Genomic DNA, 15372 nt, shown 5'->3' with positions numbered 1-15372 from the left:
AAGTTGATTAACCCTGCTGCTTACGTTTTCTCCTCTAACAAGCAAGGTTTGAACGTGAGACTGTCTCACATCTGTACTTCATGCCTATTCTCGATTCTTTCACTAATTACATTGTTACTAATGGAAATGCTTTCTTATACTATCTTCACCGGAAGTAGTATAAGAAACTTATTAAATTCAGTAGGGATAAAACTAGAAGCTTATTAAATTCAGTGGGAATAAAATTAGGAGCTTATTAAATTTATAAACAGAGTTACTAAGTTTTTAAAAAAAAATTAATTTTGATAACTTATGTGGAAAATATCTTATAAATAAGATGAAAACGATACTCCCCTGGTCCTTATTATATAGGAGCCATTCTAGGAAAAATTCTTAGTCATTTTTATAAGACTTTTTACTAATTTTAATAAGTCTCAAATATTTTTTCCATATATGCGCATATTTAATAAGAGTAATGAGATAATAAAAATTAATATGGCATTGATATTTAGTGTAATTAATGAGAATAATATTAAAAATCACTCAAATTTTACGATAAATTTAAAACTTTTAACTAGTTTTATTAGTATACGTGAATTAGTTCATGGCTTATTATAATAAAAATGAAAAGGGTATATGTTGATCAGCTTGGGAGTCTAAATTTTGCAAGCTATTCAGGTGGGCACAGAGTATGCAATCGACTGTGCAAGTTCATTAGTTTAATTGTTTTAGTTCCCCGATCAAAATAACTTGCACTCATAAACAAAGAATTACGGTTTTATTTTATCTAACTTACGAAGACCAAATCACAAAACACAATCAAATGACTAATAATTTTGGCACAACCGTTTCGGCCTGTTGAATGAAAATTTAACAAGATTGAAAGCCGAGTGAAACGAAGAACATGGAAAACTCAACAATAAACAAAAAATGAGGATAAAATAGAAATTGAAAATGAAAACATAGAAAAGATTCTTCTTTCTTCCCCATGACTCATGAGTGGTGACATTCACTCTTACTGTGTTCAATTACAAAAAAGTGGAAAAAAATTTCAACAAAAAAAAAAAAAGAAAAACGAAATTGAGATTTCTCTCTTTCATCGGCGTTACGCTGCTGCCTCACAGTTATAGATGCACGTGTTCCGAAGAAGCTATCATTAATCGCTTCTTCCAAAACTTGTAACCTTCTTCTTCCTCCTGCACAGTGTTCAGACACACCCATTTATGAATTAATGCGAACTCTGCTTCATTCTCACCCACTCCCTCCTTTCTTGGGATCTCTTCGACTTTTTCCTGAAGCCCTTCATTTTCCGGATTCCCACCTTACTTCTCGTGGATCTCGTCACTATTGCTCTTTTTCCTAGATCCGATCAGACCCTGCATTGTCCTGGGTATTGTCCCGTTTCTTTGACCACTCATCTTTGAATCTGGCTTCTTGGGTTTTTCGTTCTTCTTTCTGGATTTGTTGCCAAATCAATTTTAGTATGTTCTGATTCCGATTTTCGCTCGTAGCAGGTATTGCTGTTTCTGGAAATGTCTAAATCTTTAATTCAATTGCAAAGGTGTAGACTTTGCTGCTCCAGGAGGTGAATCTTTCTGGGTGGTTTTTGGGGGAACCTCATCGAGCTTCTTATCTTGGAGGATAGCATATCCGATTTTGTATTGTATACTTAAGTGTCAGATGTTGTAGACCCGCTGAAGTGTATATTTTTCTGGGGGTATTTCGGGGCTCATTCTCTGAAACCCAAAACAAGGCAAAATGATGAATAAAACGCTTTTCCTCACTTATCTTTACCTTCTCATCTACATATTGCTTTCCTCTGGAGTCATACTGTACAACAAGGTGGAATTCCCGTGCATCTTTTGTCTCTTACTGGGTTTCTTTTCCTACGTTTGTGTAGAAGCATGAAGGATTTTGTTTTTCTTTTTGCAGTGGGTCCTCTCTCCTAAATACTTCAATTTTCCGTTTCCCATAACACTCACCATGATTCATATGGGGTTTTCTGGGCTCGTGGCATTTTTTCTTGTCCGGGTCTTCAAGGTATGTCATTCATTTATACTTTGGACTTGTTCACTTCAATGTTTGCTTCTTCTATGTCATGTCCCTAATGCATTGGACTGGTGACATGCGTATACATATCTATCTATCTTGCCAAGATGGCAGGTCATGAACTGTATTGGTGATTAGATCGAATCCATTTCTGTTAATTGTATTGGCGTCTGATGGTTATCAGTGGATGTCATCTGGCTTAATTTAAATACTGCAACCAATCAGTCACATCACTTCTGTCCTGTCATTTTCATGGTCTCTTATATTCAATTAGGTTAGGTACATTTTGGTGAAGAAGTTTTTGAGTTGTCTGTTAAATATGCGTACTCGAGATTGATTGCACCACCTTTACCAACCTGATGGGAGTAATTTTAGGGAGTTTAAGCTTGCTAATGTCAACTTACAGCTGCTTTCTAAATCGCTAAGTGCATGCAAGAGTTGCAGGAAATCGAAAATACCGTCTCTACTTCATTCTGCTTTTTTGTAATAGATAAGGGTAATTGAAGTTAGTTTACTGTAATAGTAGGTATCAAATCGTGCTCTTGATATTCTGAGATGGCAAACATGGAGATTTGATTTTGGGCGGTCAAGTGTAATACCCAGTTCGTTGTGAATATGTACAATTAGAGTTGGGAATTTAGTATATGCTTAGAAATATTATCATCCATTTGCAAGATCTTACCATAGTTTAGTTGTGGTCATTAACCCACTAGATTACCATCCAAGTGTCCATTATCTCGCCACGAACATGATCAAATTAAATAATAGATAGCTGATACAAGAAACACTTCTTTTGCTCAAGTTGGTACAGCTGTTGGATTCTTTCCGTAAGTGCATTCCAACTTATAGTAACCAAGGACAAACAAACCCATGATATAGAGGATAATGTCATTGATTTTTGTGTTCTTCTGAGCCTTTTTGTGCCTTCACTTTTATCTTCGAACTCCTTGTTGGGAAGTTTTTCTTGAATTCATCATGCAAATGTTCTACTTTTGTTGGGCACACTGCTATGCCTTGTTGTCAATGTTCCGTATGCTATGCGTATCCATCACTGTCAGTGTGTGAACTTCTGTGACCAACCACTCCTGCTTGATAAATTTAATGGCTGATTATTTATCTTGTTCCTAGAGTGACATAGACATGTTCATGAATGCAGGTTGTGTCCCCGGTGAAAATGACATTTGAAATGTGAGTTTGAAGTGTTCTTTTGCCATTGTTTGGAAGCCGTCTCATGCTTTCCTTCTCTTGTTTAACTGCTTACTGATTTCCGAAAAAAATTTCTTTCTGTGGCAGATATGCAACAAGTGTGGTACCAATTAGTGCCTTCTTTGCCTCAAGCCTTTGGTAAGCACTGTGGCTTTAGCAGATTGAACTTTTATGCCTTCATTATACGTGTTATGCTCAGATTCGTTGATAGAGCATGCCAATAATGTATTTGCGTCCTGATGTTGATGTTTCTATTTCGTTGAGTGTTGAAACTGGTTAGAAACTTGTTCAGGTGAGATTTAGTTTGGTCCCAAAACTGTTAATAGTTAATTTATAATATACAAAGCAAAATGTTCTTTAGTAGAGTACAGATCATTTAATTTGTATGCACTTAGGAAAACTTTGCTAAAGGATGAGTTGGCATGAGCTTCACCGCTAGAAGTATGCTCAAGTAAACCTATCTAAGATGATTTCAGTATTAACTACTTGGTGGCCTGCGTTTATGAGGCTGTAATTGATCACCTATACGTTGGCTACTATATTGGTAAGATTGGTATCATCACAATGCCCATAAATTTGCAGAAGTAGGCAACCTGTAATTCCTAAAGTGAAATGAATATGGTGCTTTGAAATAAACTGGTGGCTCCTTAGAATCTTTCTTCAAGTGTGGACTAATCAATGCAATGTTATCGTCAGGATCCTCAAAATAGGTTATTGGTTGGTTGCTTCAAATCCTTTCCTTTAGCTCTTCCAGAATCTGATTACGCATGATCTAGAATTTACTTTGCATCACTACCAATTGTCCACAGTAAGATTGTTCGCAGAAGCCTTGATTGTTTATGTATATTATTGAAAAATTATTTTGACTTGATCCCCTTTTTTTATTTGCACTCGGTTTTCATGTTCCTACCTCTTTTAATATTAATTTTGAAGATATAATTATGGCAGCTATATTTTTGTGGTTGCTGCAGGTTTGGTAACACTGCTTACTTGCACATTTCTGTGGCCTTCATCCAGATGCTCAAAGCTCTAAGTATGTTATATTGAACATGGCATGTTTCTCTTACTGCCTCAGCTACATTCACCTAATTCTTAAGTTTTCTGTTTCAGTGCCTGTGGCAACATTCGTTGTGGCTGTTTTGTGTGGCACTGACAAAGCAAGGTGTGATGTGTTCTTGAACATGGTGCTGGTCAGTGTTGGAGTTGTCATTTCCTCCTATGGGGAAATCCACTTCAATATAATTGGTACACTTTACCAGGTCACAGGCATCTTTGCAGAAGCATTAAGGCTGGTCCTAACACAAGTCCTTCTACAGAAGAAGGGCTTGACGTTAAATCCTATCACAAGCTTATACTACATAGCTCCATGCAGGTATAGCCCGCTATGATTTCAACTGGACTTATGTGAGATGTTCAAGTTTGACACCGTCCATTATATTTATTGAACCTGATCTGAATATTATTATTGATAACCATCCAATTGATTTATGAATCATGTTCGTCTTGACTTAAGGGAATAACCAATAACTATTCATTCCCATGCATATCACTCCATTTGTTTATACATACTTTATGTATTAATCCTGATGTGTGATTGAAGTAGATGCACTTGATTCAAATGTGAGAGTACCGCGTAGATGTGCTTATACTAATGGCTTCTTTTGGTTATGAAATTTTTATCTGATGTCAAGTCTACATTCGCAACCAGATGGATTGCATAAGTTTTGTTGGGTGAATATTCCATTATCCATTTAAAAACATTAGATTCTTAATTTGTGCTTATACATGGCACTTGCTAGATGAGATGCTGACTTCATTCTTTGACATGCAGTTTTGTGTTTCTCTTTGTGCCTTGGTATTTGCTGGAGAAGCCTGCAATGGAAGTTTCACAGATTCAGTTCAATTTTTGGATCTTCTTTTCCAATGCTCTATGCGCTCTGGCCTTGAATTTTTCCATTTTCTTAGTAATTGGGCGAACAGGAGCAGTTACCATTCGGGTTGCCGGTGTGCTGAAAGACTGGATACTAATAGCCCTTTCAACAGTTATATTTCCAGAATCTACAATAACTGGGCTGAATATAATTGGCTATGCTATTGGTAAGTTTTGTTTGAAACAATATCTTCTGAGTTTTGACCATTCTCCCCCCTTACATATATATTTTTTTCTGCAGCATTATGTGGCGTGGTCATGTATAATTACATTAAGGTTAAGGATGTCCGCGCCTCTCAGTCAGTTTCTGAAAGTCTTCCAGATCGAGTCACAAAGGTCAGTGTCCTGTGTCCACTTATGCAATGCTTCGTCAGGGCTTTTATGGCCTTGTTAAACATGTTTTGCCAGCTCTATACCCAGCTTGTTCCTTTTCCCCGCGCCTTAACAGCATGTTTTAAAGTTAGGAAATTCTATCAGATCTAACATGTATCGTTGAATTAACGTGATGTTATGCGTGATAGCGTAAGTTGGAAATCAAGTGCCATGCAGGATAATCTTAAATTTTTGAGTAAATTGATGTTTTGGTCCTTGACAGATACGCCTTTTCTTGTTTCAGTCTGCATATTTTGACCTTCTCGTGTCAGTCTTCTACAGTGGGACATGTCTTTAATAAAGTCATCTTCATAATGATGTGTCTTTAATATGGCCTGACCAAGAGCTGACATACCTAGCCTTTAAACACTCAAGTAGATTGACACAAGTACCAACATGGTGTGTTCCCAACAAAAGCAGTGTTTTTTTATTTTTTTTAAATTTATTTTCCCCCTTTTCAATCACAACAGAGCATCTAACAGCTTTGTCAGCTCTTGGTTAGGCTATGTGACTACTTCTCTTAACTAGTTTATTGAAGACATAACACCCTGGACAAGGAAATTGTTCATGTTCTTCATGGACCAAAACGTCTATTGACTTTCATTTGGCAAGTGGTATTATTTTATATTTAAAAATTCCTAATATTTGGACCGACAAGCTTAGAAAATGACTGATGCAGGATTGGAAATTTGAGAAGAAGTCATCTGACATATATGTGCCAAATGACAATGGGGACAATGGAGGAAGCAGTGGAGGTATTGGTTCTGCATCTGACATGAATGTTGATGAAGAAGCACCCCTTATTCAATCATCTAGGTTATCTCATATTGGACGCTCGCAGCTAAACAGCCTAGGAAAATGAAAAAACCCAAATACAGTTATTCATTTTGAGTTGAAAAAGAGCAAGAAAAGAGCAAAGGAAAACGAGGAGGCTGAGTCAAAATGCAACCCCCCCCCCACCCCCAAAATTTCCTCATTCTTTTTTAGAAAAAGTTAGGTTTTATAATGGGAAGCAGATGCTTGTTCATTGTAATTACTAGCTACTTTCCTGTGTTGGATGCATCATTATTAATGCTTGGTTCAAGTTTTTGAACCGTTTATGATTGCTTATAACTGACTCTCTTGGAGAACCAAGTTATATTCATTTGTTTCTTCTCTCTAATTGATACACTTTTTTTTTCAGTGTATTCGCCTTTCTTAATCTGGAAGGCTGTGTTTTGCACCAATATAGATGTGTTGCTTCCTGCTTTACTCTGACAGCTTGTACAAGCACTTGCTATTATATCCTTCAAATTAAATGAAGAAGAAATGTTTAGTTTAAATATAATGACTTTCTTCCAATTGCATCAATCAATAGGCTAAGCCCCTATATGGCCAAAATTAAACTACGTTATTTTTAATAAAAATAAAATACATCGACCTCCTTTTCAATTACACGAACCTTTATTTTTAAAACCTGCAATTTAATTCAGTTTTTAACACTATCAAAAGCATTTTCTTAAAAGTTCTAAAATACCTTTTTACTTAATTGAAATTTGTTTTAAAAAAATTCAAAACCTGCAATATTTTTAAATTGGTTTCCTCATCAGCGAAGCCCTGGGGATTAACATACTAAGGTCCTCAATATGAATACCGTATGGTTTGCATTAAAATGGAAAATGCTGCATGGCCGAAATTTATAAGTATTGGATGGAAGTGGCTCAATGGCCAAAAGAATGCAGCGTGCAGCTCACCCAATCATCATTCATGTACTTACCCTAGCTACAAATTTATCTAGGTTTCACAATATAATCTACAATACAATCAGCTAACTAATGTTCTTGCCCCTGGATAAACTCCTTAGACGGAACGTTAAACCCGCAACCATGCTTGTGCTCACGAAAAGCTCAATACATATAATACAGGACAAGTGAGGAGACATTGAAAACACATGTAATTTATGTGCAAAGCTGATCCAGTAGACACATTCGAGTACAGCCATAAATTACAGATATCAACAAAGGGGAAAAGAAAAGGAAGGGGGGAGGTGTCGTAAAACCATACATCTTTTGAAACGGACATGTATACCAAGGAACTTTCTGTCTAGCGCTGAAACATTTTGACGTGTTACGCGAAGAAGCATGGACAATCAAAAGCAAAAAGGGCCCTCGGGTGATTTACAAATAAATCACAAACAGGATAAGAACAACTCAGGCAAGGGAAAAAAAAATCAAATGATACAGCTAATCCCCCCAAAGAGCAATCCTCAGACTTCCAATAAACTGAGAATAGGAGTCAGCATGGTAGGACAGAGAAAGCTCCTTCAAAATAGAAATTAATCAATATGTTGTCCGCTCCTTACGTACAAAAGCCTCCTAGAGGGAACCGGTGGCGCCAATCCAGGGATATCCCTGATGTTCTTGTTGTTGGGATTCACAATCTGAAAAAGAGCAGGCCAGTTTAAAACATACCCATAATTGAACATCCAAGGAAAGGCAACATGAACAAACGTGTATCAGGAGTTTCAATTCGTAATTAATTGAACAGATCACTTATTGATGAAAATTTGATGAAACACGTTGTGGAACCTCACAAGATAGGTAGTCACAGATTAACTCTCTCAATTTAGCATCTCAATTGTCAAAAAGCCTAAGTTGCCTTTCTTTCCCGTCTTCATACAGAATTCAACATACTGTTTTGTTTGGCATGGCACTTTGGATGGAAATGGGAAAGATGAATAACAATGCAGTCATTTTGGGAGACTATATTAAAAGAAATGATTTGTGGAGGACCAAAACAAGAGTTCACATATGTATCAAGAAGTACAAGTGAATTTTTATCTCTAAAAAATTTCATTAATAATACACCTTTTTCAAACAGAATTTTAAAGTATCTTACCCTGCTTTCACCTAATAATAAATTATTTGAGAGATATCTTCTGGTTAATGGTAGACTACTTGAGAAAGAGAGAACTTTAGACTATGATTTCTTAAAATAAATTAAAGAAAGATACCTTCACAACGATAATGGCTATTACACCACAGACGATGAGGAACAAAAAAAGCATGATGCACTTATCTGTAGCCACCTGGTAAACAGAATGAAAAACATGTAAATATCATGAAACCAGTATAAATGAATCTTCATATAATATATATTGCTTGGAGGCAATGGAATGAAGCAACCTGTCTGCCAATTTCTTTCACAAGCTGGGAGGCTTTCTTAATAGAGAACTGAATTGAATCCAGATCATTAACAATGCGGCCCATCTGATCAGTCTGCAATAATTTTTGGACGGGGTGGGTATTATGAGGTCAGACTTATAACCAACCCAGAAGCTAACCAACCCATCATATGGACTCCTTTTCAAAGTATGTTGTGCAAATCAAACTTACTTGGCCTTTCAACGTAGTAGCAGTTTGGGTCCCCACCTCAACCGTTTGATGTACAACCTACAATACAATAGAGTTCAGACCCAATGTATACAATAGCAACAGAGACATATTAATAAAACGTGACTCACCTGCTTGGATCGTTCAATGGCCTGATCAGTTTCATCCATTCTCTTCATCCCAGCATCAATAAGTTCTTGATTTGTCATTGCTACAGGACAAACAAAATGAAGATTGTAACCATATATATGTGCCATAAACAAGCAAAGAAGCCTCAATTAAGAACCCTAAGTAGCAAAGCTACAAAAATTGATGCCTGAAGTGTGCGCTGCAAATACTAGTCTATGAAGTCATAATTATGTCAATGCTCGAGGGTTACAAGTAACAACACAAAACACATAGATGTACAGCGAGACTAGTTCCAAGTTACGTAGCACCATATTGCCATTATCTCTTCAGTATCTGCTGTAATTTTAGTCAAATCGGATGCATGACCTCTAAACTTGATTTCCTTCAAACAAGCCTTCATAAAATTACATTTGCCAACCAAAATTAAACTGCTGCTCCCACAAGACCATCAGAATTAACCAGAACATATAGCATAGCATGCAGTTTGGGACCAGAGACACAATTGCATTAACAAAATCTACCAAGACAACTACCATGAGTTATAAGCTGTGACATGAAGGAGTAACATCTTACTTGATGCCAATTGAACATTTTCTTCAGCTGTAGGTTCACTAGATCCAGCTCCCATGTCAAAAAGTTCAAGTTTCTTATTGCCAATCGTATTCATATACCTGTCAATAATCCAAATAGCCGCATAAATCATTCAAATGCCAAACAATAAATTTCATTTTTAAGAAACAGATTATACCATTACGTTAATCCTGTAAACTTGATTCTTCAAGAAATACCAAAATTAACACAGACATAATCCCATTAATAAGTTATGAACAATATGACTCATAGGCTCTGGGCAATGTACGAGTCCCACATCTATCCAATTTATTGTAATTTTGAAAGCTGAACATGCAACTAGGAAAAATTGTTATTGAACATTTAAGCAGTTCCAATACTTTCCAATAAATTAATATTATTTTGAAGAAACACTTTTTCAAATTGAAGATATATGCACATCCAGACACATGCGCATTATTTTATAGATGAGGCAAACATCATTTATCATCTTGCTTTATTTTTTATTTCAATAAAAATGGGGATAATATTTATTAAAAAAATGGGGATAATAAAAAGTTGCAAATTTTCAGATACCTACTTACTACCTGCTATTCCATTAACTAGACAATGGAGGTATAATGAATCTTCAAATAATTACCCATTACCTATTACTAATCATTCAGTTATCCTTGCATCTATATTAACGTATAGTTTTGGTGTCTTAGAAGTACTGGCTTTATTTGCAAATAAACATTATTATGAGGACCCCATCATCAGCCACTACTAACCTTCTTCATAACTACTCTGTAAACCCACCATGCAATATACCCACTATTCCATTATGCACCACAATTATCCCTCTTGATTATTTGAAATTATTTAACTTGCAATTCTGCAAATAGAAAATGATGGCATCTAAAACTTTCAAAGCAACTAAGTCATTTGAATAATGATGAAGGTTATCTTATTTGTTCACACTTTTTGATAATGTGATTATACAATAGAGCATGGCAGACACCAAAATCTCACAAAAACATGCGCTCCTCTAGCCTATGTACAGGACAAAGAGAGAAATTTTTCATATAAATATACAATTTTGTCATTCATTTATTATTGTGTTCACTGTTCTCATAGGGCATAATACATATTAAATAAGGATAAAGTTGGAAAGAAGTTGAATTTTAAATGAGTTAATGGAGTTTAATGTTTTTTTAGTCTAAGTGAAACATGTTGGAAATGACTTATAAATAGAACTAAAAGAGTATACTAGTATAGAAACACTATGACTTTGACAGCTTAGCATTCTAACACGAAAGATTGGTATTAAACATGCAATTTGTAATACATCCATAAGAATAAATTTTATTCAGTATTCGTGTGAGTGGGTGAACTCACGTTTTTCTCAAACCCACGTAAGAGTTTAGCTCCTTGATCTGCAAGAAAAATGAAAGAAAACATGACTGGGCTGTTTGTGTGAAAGCATATAAACACAAGCCCAAAAAAAAAAATCAACAATCGCCAGACCTAATGCCAATTACATCAAAATCATTTCTGTGAATCACAAGACACAAATTGGCATGCTTTTTCAAACGACTGATAATACCAAAAGTTCTTGAGTGGTGCACTTTGCAGAAACCAAACAATTGATAGATAGAGATAGTAGAAATATGCAAGTAACCAAGAAATTCTGCAATATATTTGATCCTTTCCCCCTTGAAAATAGTCCCTAAAAAAACAAAGCCTGACACCTATTGAACCACAATTTTTTTAAAATGCAGTCAAAAGTTAAAAATAAAATGAACTTGATTGCCAGTGCACAATTATGGAAAATCTTGCATCCCTTCTAAAGTTTGCAAGGTTAGATTCCCGGCAAAAGCAAAACAGAGTGAAAATAAAAAAGAAGCCCTGGTATTGACCATTGATTGTTTTTCGTCATTTAGTTGCTTGTTCACTTCTGGAGGATTTCTGCCCTCTTCTTCTTTAATTTCACGATCAAATTCTTTTATCAACCTGGACCAAATCACAACATAACAAGGCTTCATGTTTAATGAATCACAGTATGCATGCCAAAAGAAATTGCAAAATATGTCTGAACCACAGAGAATTTTATTTGCTTTGCCACTGGAACATGCATGATGGCAAAACACTCCTGCCTCACGGTCAGAAGTCTGGGAAGCAGAGACACCCCAGCGTGTGATTTAAGGAACACCGAATTAGATACAAGATTTCTACGTGGAAGAAATTCAGGCATACTCCAAGTGTGTCATGTCATTTATACTATATCATACACCAAGTCACTCTACATGAAGCCCAATTATTGTCCTTTTTTCCAGAAATAATTTTGCAACATATAAAATATGTACCCATTAGCAATTAGTGGAAACCATTCATCGAGAGAAATATGGGTAATCAGTTGATGGAAGAAATTATTAAAATATGGAGAGAAATATAAGCTCGATTTGATGTGACTCAGTATTCTTTATTATATTAGAGTATAAATCACATGGCCCTCTAGGATATATAAAAATTTCTCTAAACAAAGGGCAAGGCCGCACAGCAGCTGCATCATCATCAATTAAAACGGCAGGTATTTTACCACAAGTATGCTACCACCAAAAAAACTTACATTATTATAGTCAATAACAAACAAATAATTTACACAATGCAAACCTAGGCGAAATTCAAAAGATCATTATTTCATGTCAAATCTGCATTTTCCTTCTTATTTAGCTAGAGCTCAAGTGCAAACAAGAGACATCAAAATCAGTAGATACATGGCTCACCTTTTGCATTCCCTCATTTTCCCTGTGAGTTCTTCCAGTTGTTTACTTTGTCTATTGGAATCTTTAATCTTATCAAGCTTCTGAAAGCCATTTCTGGTTGCCAAAAGGTCAGAGCGTTAAATGCAAATTGTAAATATATGACTCAATAAAATTGCTTACATTCAAGAAGTGTATCTACTAATTCTTAGAGGATGGACATTTACTTGGAAAAAATTCAATCATGAAAAAAATTTTAAGAAAAGGTCACACCAAAATAATAAAAGTGTAAGCATTGCATACATGACAGGTGTAAAAATGCACTAAAAACTTAGATTCAGAGGCGCTGGGGAATTAAGACAGGGGTTTCACTCTGTTTCTATTACAACGCTCTCTGGGTTTAATCCAACTTAATCATTTATACAAGCCTAATGGGGACAAAAGTACAAAAAAGGAAAGAATGTAATTTGAATCTCAAGTCAATTTCAATGACTGGGAAGCAAGCAGAGAACATAAGGAAAAATAAGTGCCTAATAAGTTGAGAGTAGTGGTGTAAGCGATTTGGAGTGGGTGAAAAGTAGGAAAATAGTCTAGTAGCAGCCACATCAGTCATGACAACATCGTATATGCTCAAACTCAAAAATATGACATCACAAAAATTATCTGGCATATAACTCTATCAGTATTTACTCAAACATATCGCAATAGGCTTCTTATGCCCAAAAAGTTGGATCGGAAACCGGTCAAATCCTAAATGAAAAAGGCCTCCTTTTGTTGGGGGGGGGGGCTTATAAATGCCAACATCTAGCTATGATTATCCTTCAGCTTTGATTTTTACTCAATAATAATCGATATCAAAAGTAAAGCTTTTAAGTTTAGCATGCTAACAAGTAACGAGCAACTAGAGGTCCGAGCTTATATGCTTTGGTCCTTTGCACTTGTGATATCCAAAATCTCGAAAATTAGGCATGTCAATTACTCCTCTAATCCCATGCCATTACCTCAATGAATAAAAAATCAGGCATACCAATACTGGCATGCATAATAAGGTACTTCCATTACACTTGGTAGGAAACAAAGTAATTACTTGGCTTCAGAAATAAAAGGCACCTAAATTTTCAAAACGACGACCTGTTTCATAGCCAAAATACTATTACACACTAAATCAAAAGATGCTTGAGAATTAAAAGGATGAACTTCTCGATCGAAGCCAATGATAATTATACAAGTGATAATCGCGTTGATATCTAGGAGGCATTCACCACAAGGATACCACCTTGCATTACATAAAGTCCAGGAGAAAACCTCGAATTAGAGTATATGATGAGTAATGTGGCACAGAAATCTAAGCGGAGTGCGCGATCAACTATGTGAAGAAAGAATGAATATATTTGAAATACATACGCGAGAGCACGGAAGTGGTCACGAATTTCACCGTGGATCTGCTCCAACTGAGGGCTCATCTGCAAGTTGGTGGCCATGGCTGACGGAGATTAAAGTGTCCCACCAAAGTCCCGGCAAAAACTGAACCCAACAGAAACCCTAACTCGTCGATTTGGCAACAGGTTGCCCAGGATGGACCATTGATTTTCGAGGGGAGAAAGGAAGGCAGAGCAGCGAATCAAAATTGCACAGGAGGTTTTGAATTGAGTAACGTGGAATCATGGGAAGGGGGGAACAAGGAAGTGAGGAAGATAGGTAGAGACGAGGAAAAAACAGCTGTATCCTGTTCCAATCGGGAAATTAATTTGATTTTTTTTCTTTTCGCCAATAATTATAATTAATATGTACTAAATCATCACTTTATATTTTCTTCTTCTGCTCTTTCCCAGCACATCAATGTGTACATATGATCAATCAAATATGAATATGTGCCAAAAAAATCAGATTATGATTTACCAATATATTAATGAGAAATAATTAACAACTCTTTTTTCTGCCGGAAATTTATGACTCGTGTAAGTGATATGAATTTCACCTGAAAGCTACAATTTTCAATAAATAATACAGATAATATGATTCATTAAGGTTATGAAATAATATGATTTATTCAAAGACATATGTGAACTTGAATTTAAAATCATAAATATCTATATCAACATCTAAATACATAATACAATATTTAGAAAACAAAGTTAAGAGAGAATATAATTCATTTTTATCAATACGTACTTATGTAGTATAAAATCTTTTTTTTTTAAATAAACAAATTAGGTAGAATGAACAGGATTGGTCTAAGTGGTAAGCGACTTAACACTGCTTAAGCGAGATCTCGAATTCAAGCTTCAACGTATGCAAAAATCCTTGTTGGGAGACTCACTCACCACACCCATGTACACGATATGGGTCGGATCCAGATGTAGTCGGAGTAAAATTCCGGTAAACTGGATGGATAACAAAAAAAAATTAGGTAGACTTTCTTGTAAGGAATCATGCTGCTCACAATCAGTATAAAGAGTGATCTATGATAAACTTTGGAAACCAAAAAAAAAAAAAACTTTATATTCGGCGTTAATATTCTCCAACTTTATGCAACATGCGCAAAATGGTCCGTCATTAATATTCATTGCTTGGAAAGACTCCAAATATGACTGTTAAGCTTTTGGAGGCATGAGATTGATTTTTTTTTTTCCCCTGAACATAGATATTCTCTAGTTTGAAATATTTTTGTTTTAAGTACTATCAGGTGCTAAATGTAAATATATTTGTTAAGGAGAGAATATGAGATACAAGCGTAAAATAGACTTCAACAGGTTCATGATTTGGGCTATCATTGGTATGGGCCGGAGAACTTGGGCTCAGCATGGGTTAACCATAAGTCTGAGCCCTTCATGGAAAAAGAGGCCCATGCCAGATCTAGTCCCCCAGTGCCTGCGACTACGAGTTCCTTTCAGGTATTCCTGAGTAGGCCATCCGCAAATAAGTCTGTTTGTTTCATGTGAGGAGTCAGGAGGACCTATGATAAAGATGCACATATAAAGCGGCCCGATCTTATTTTTTAAATACATTTAATATCCTGATTTTT

The 15372-nt window shown here is 35.7% G+C and overlaps 2 protein-coding genes across 2 annotated transcripts; one reads left to right on the top strand and one right to left on the bottom strand.

Moving 5' to 3' along the window:
- Nucleotides 1-1204: 1204 nt before the first annotated feature.
- LOC114718778 (probable sugar phosphate/phosphate translocator At1g48230) lies at nt 1205-6706 on the top strand. Its single transcript, XM_028904212.1, has 10 exons — nt 1205-1369; nt 1491-1821; nt 1912-2019; nt 3185-3216; nt 3322-3372; nt 4206-4267; nt 4345-4606; nt 5066-5331; nt 5406-5500; nt 6216-6706. The coding sequence occupies exons 2-10, from the start codon at nt 1738-1740 to the stop codon at nt 6396-6398; spliced, it is 1143 nt and encodes a 380-aa protein (XP_028760045.1). The 5' UTR covers nt 1205-1369; nt 1491-1737; the 3' UTR covers nt 6399-6706.
- A 740-nt stretch (nt 6707-7446) lies between these two features.
- On the bottom strand, nt 7447-14045 carry LOC114718777 (novel plant SNARE 12). The gene is made up of 10 exons (XM_028904211.1): nt 13752-14045; nt 12372-12464; nt 11505-11598; nt 10984-11021; nt 9610-9707; nt 9039-9118; nt 8911-8967; nt 8701-8793; nt 8529-8603; nt 7447-7955 (listed from the first exon to the last, which is right to left on the bottom strand). Exons 1-10 carry the CDS (start codon nt 13826-13828, stop codon nt 7851-7853), a joined length of 810 nt encoding a protein of 269 aa, XP_028760044.1. The 5' UTR covers nt 13829-14045; the 3' UTR covers nt 7447-7850.
- Between the last annotated feature and the right edge of the window lie 1327 nt (nt 14046-15372).

This window comes from Neltuma alba, unplaced genomic scaffold (genome assembly GCF_004799145.2).
Source record: "Neltuma alba isolate B1F8T4 unplaced genomic scaffold, ASM479914v2 tig00011868_pilon, whole genome shotgun sequence".
NCBI classification, from domain to species: Eukaryota; Viridiplantae; Streptophyta; class Magnoliopsida; order Fabales; family Fabaceae; genus Neltuma; species Neltuma alba.
Note: the sequence above shows the minus strand (reverse complement) of the source record. Positions and strands in the feature narration are given on the sequence as shown.

Coding starts and splice junctions, on each gene's coding strand:
- LOC114718778 (XM_028904212.1), top strand. CDS start 1,738: ATGATGAATAAAACGCTTTTCCTCACTTATCTTTACCTTCTCATCTAC. Junction 4,268..4,344: donor CCAGATGCTCAAAGCTCTAA/GTATGTTATATT, acceptor TTTCTGTTTCAG/TGCCTGTGGCAACATTCGTT. Junction 4,607..5,065: donor TACTACATAGCTCCATGCAG/GTATAGCCCGCT, acceptor TTTGACATGCAG/TTTTGTGTTTCTCTTTGTGC.
- LOC114718777 (XM_028904211.1), bottom strand. CDS start 13,828: ATGGCCACCAACTTGCAGATGAGCCCTCAGTTGGAGCAGATCCACGGT. Junction 11,599..12,371: donor AAAATGAGGGAATGCAAAAG/GTGAGCCATGTA, acceptor GATTTGGTCCAG/GTTGATAAAAGAATTTGATC. Junction 9,708..10,983: donor TACGTGGGTTTGAGAAAAAC/GTGAGTTCACCC, acceptor GATTATTGACAG/GTATATGAATACGATTGGCA.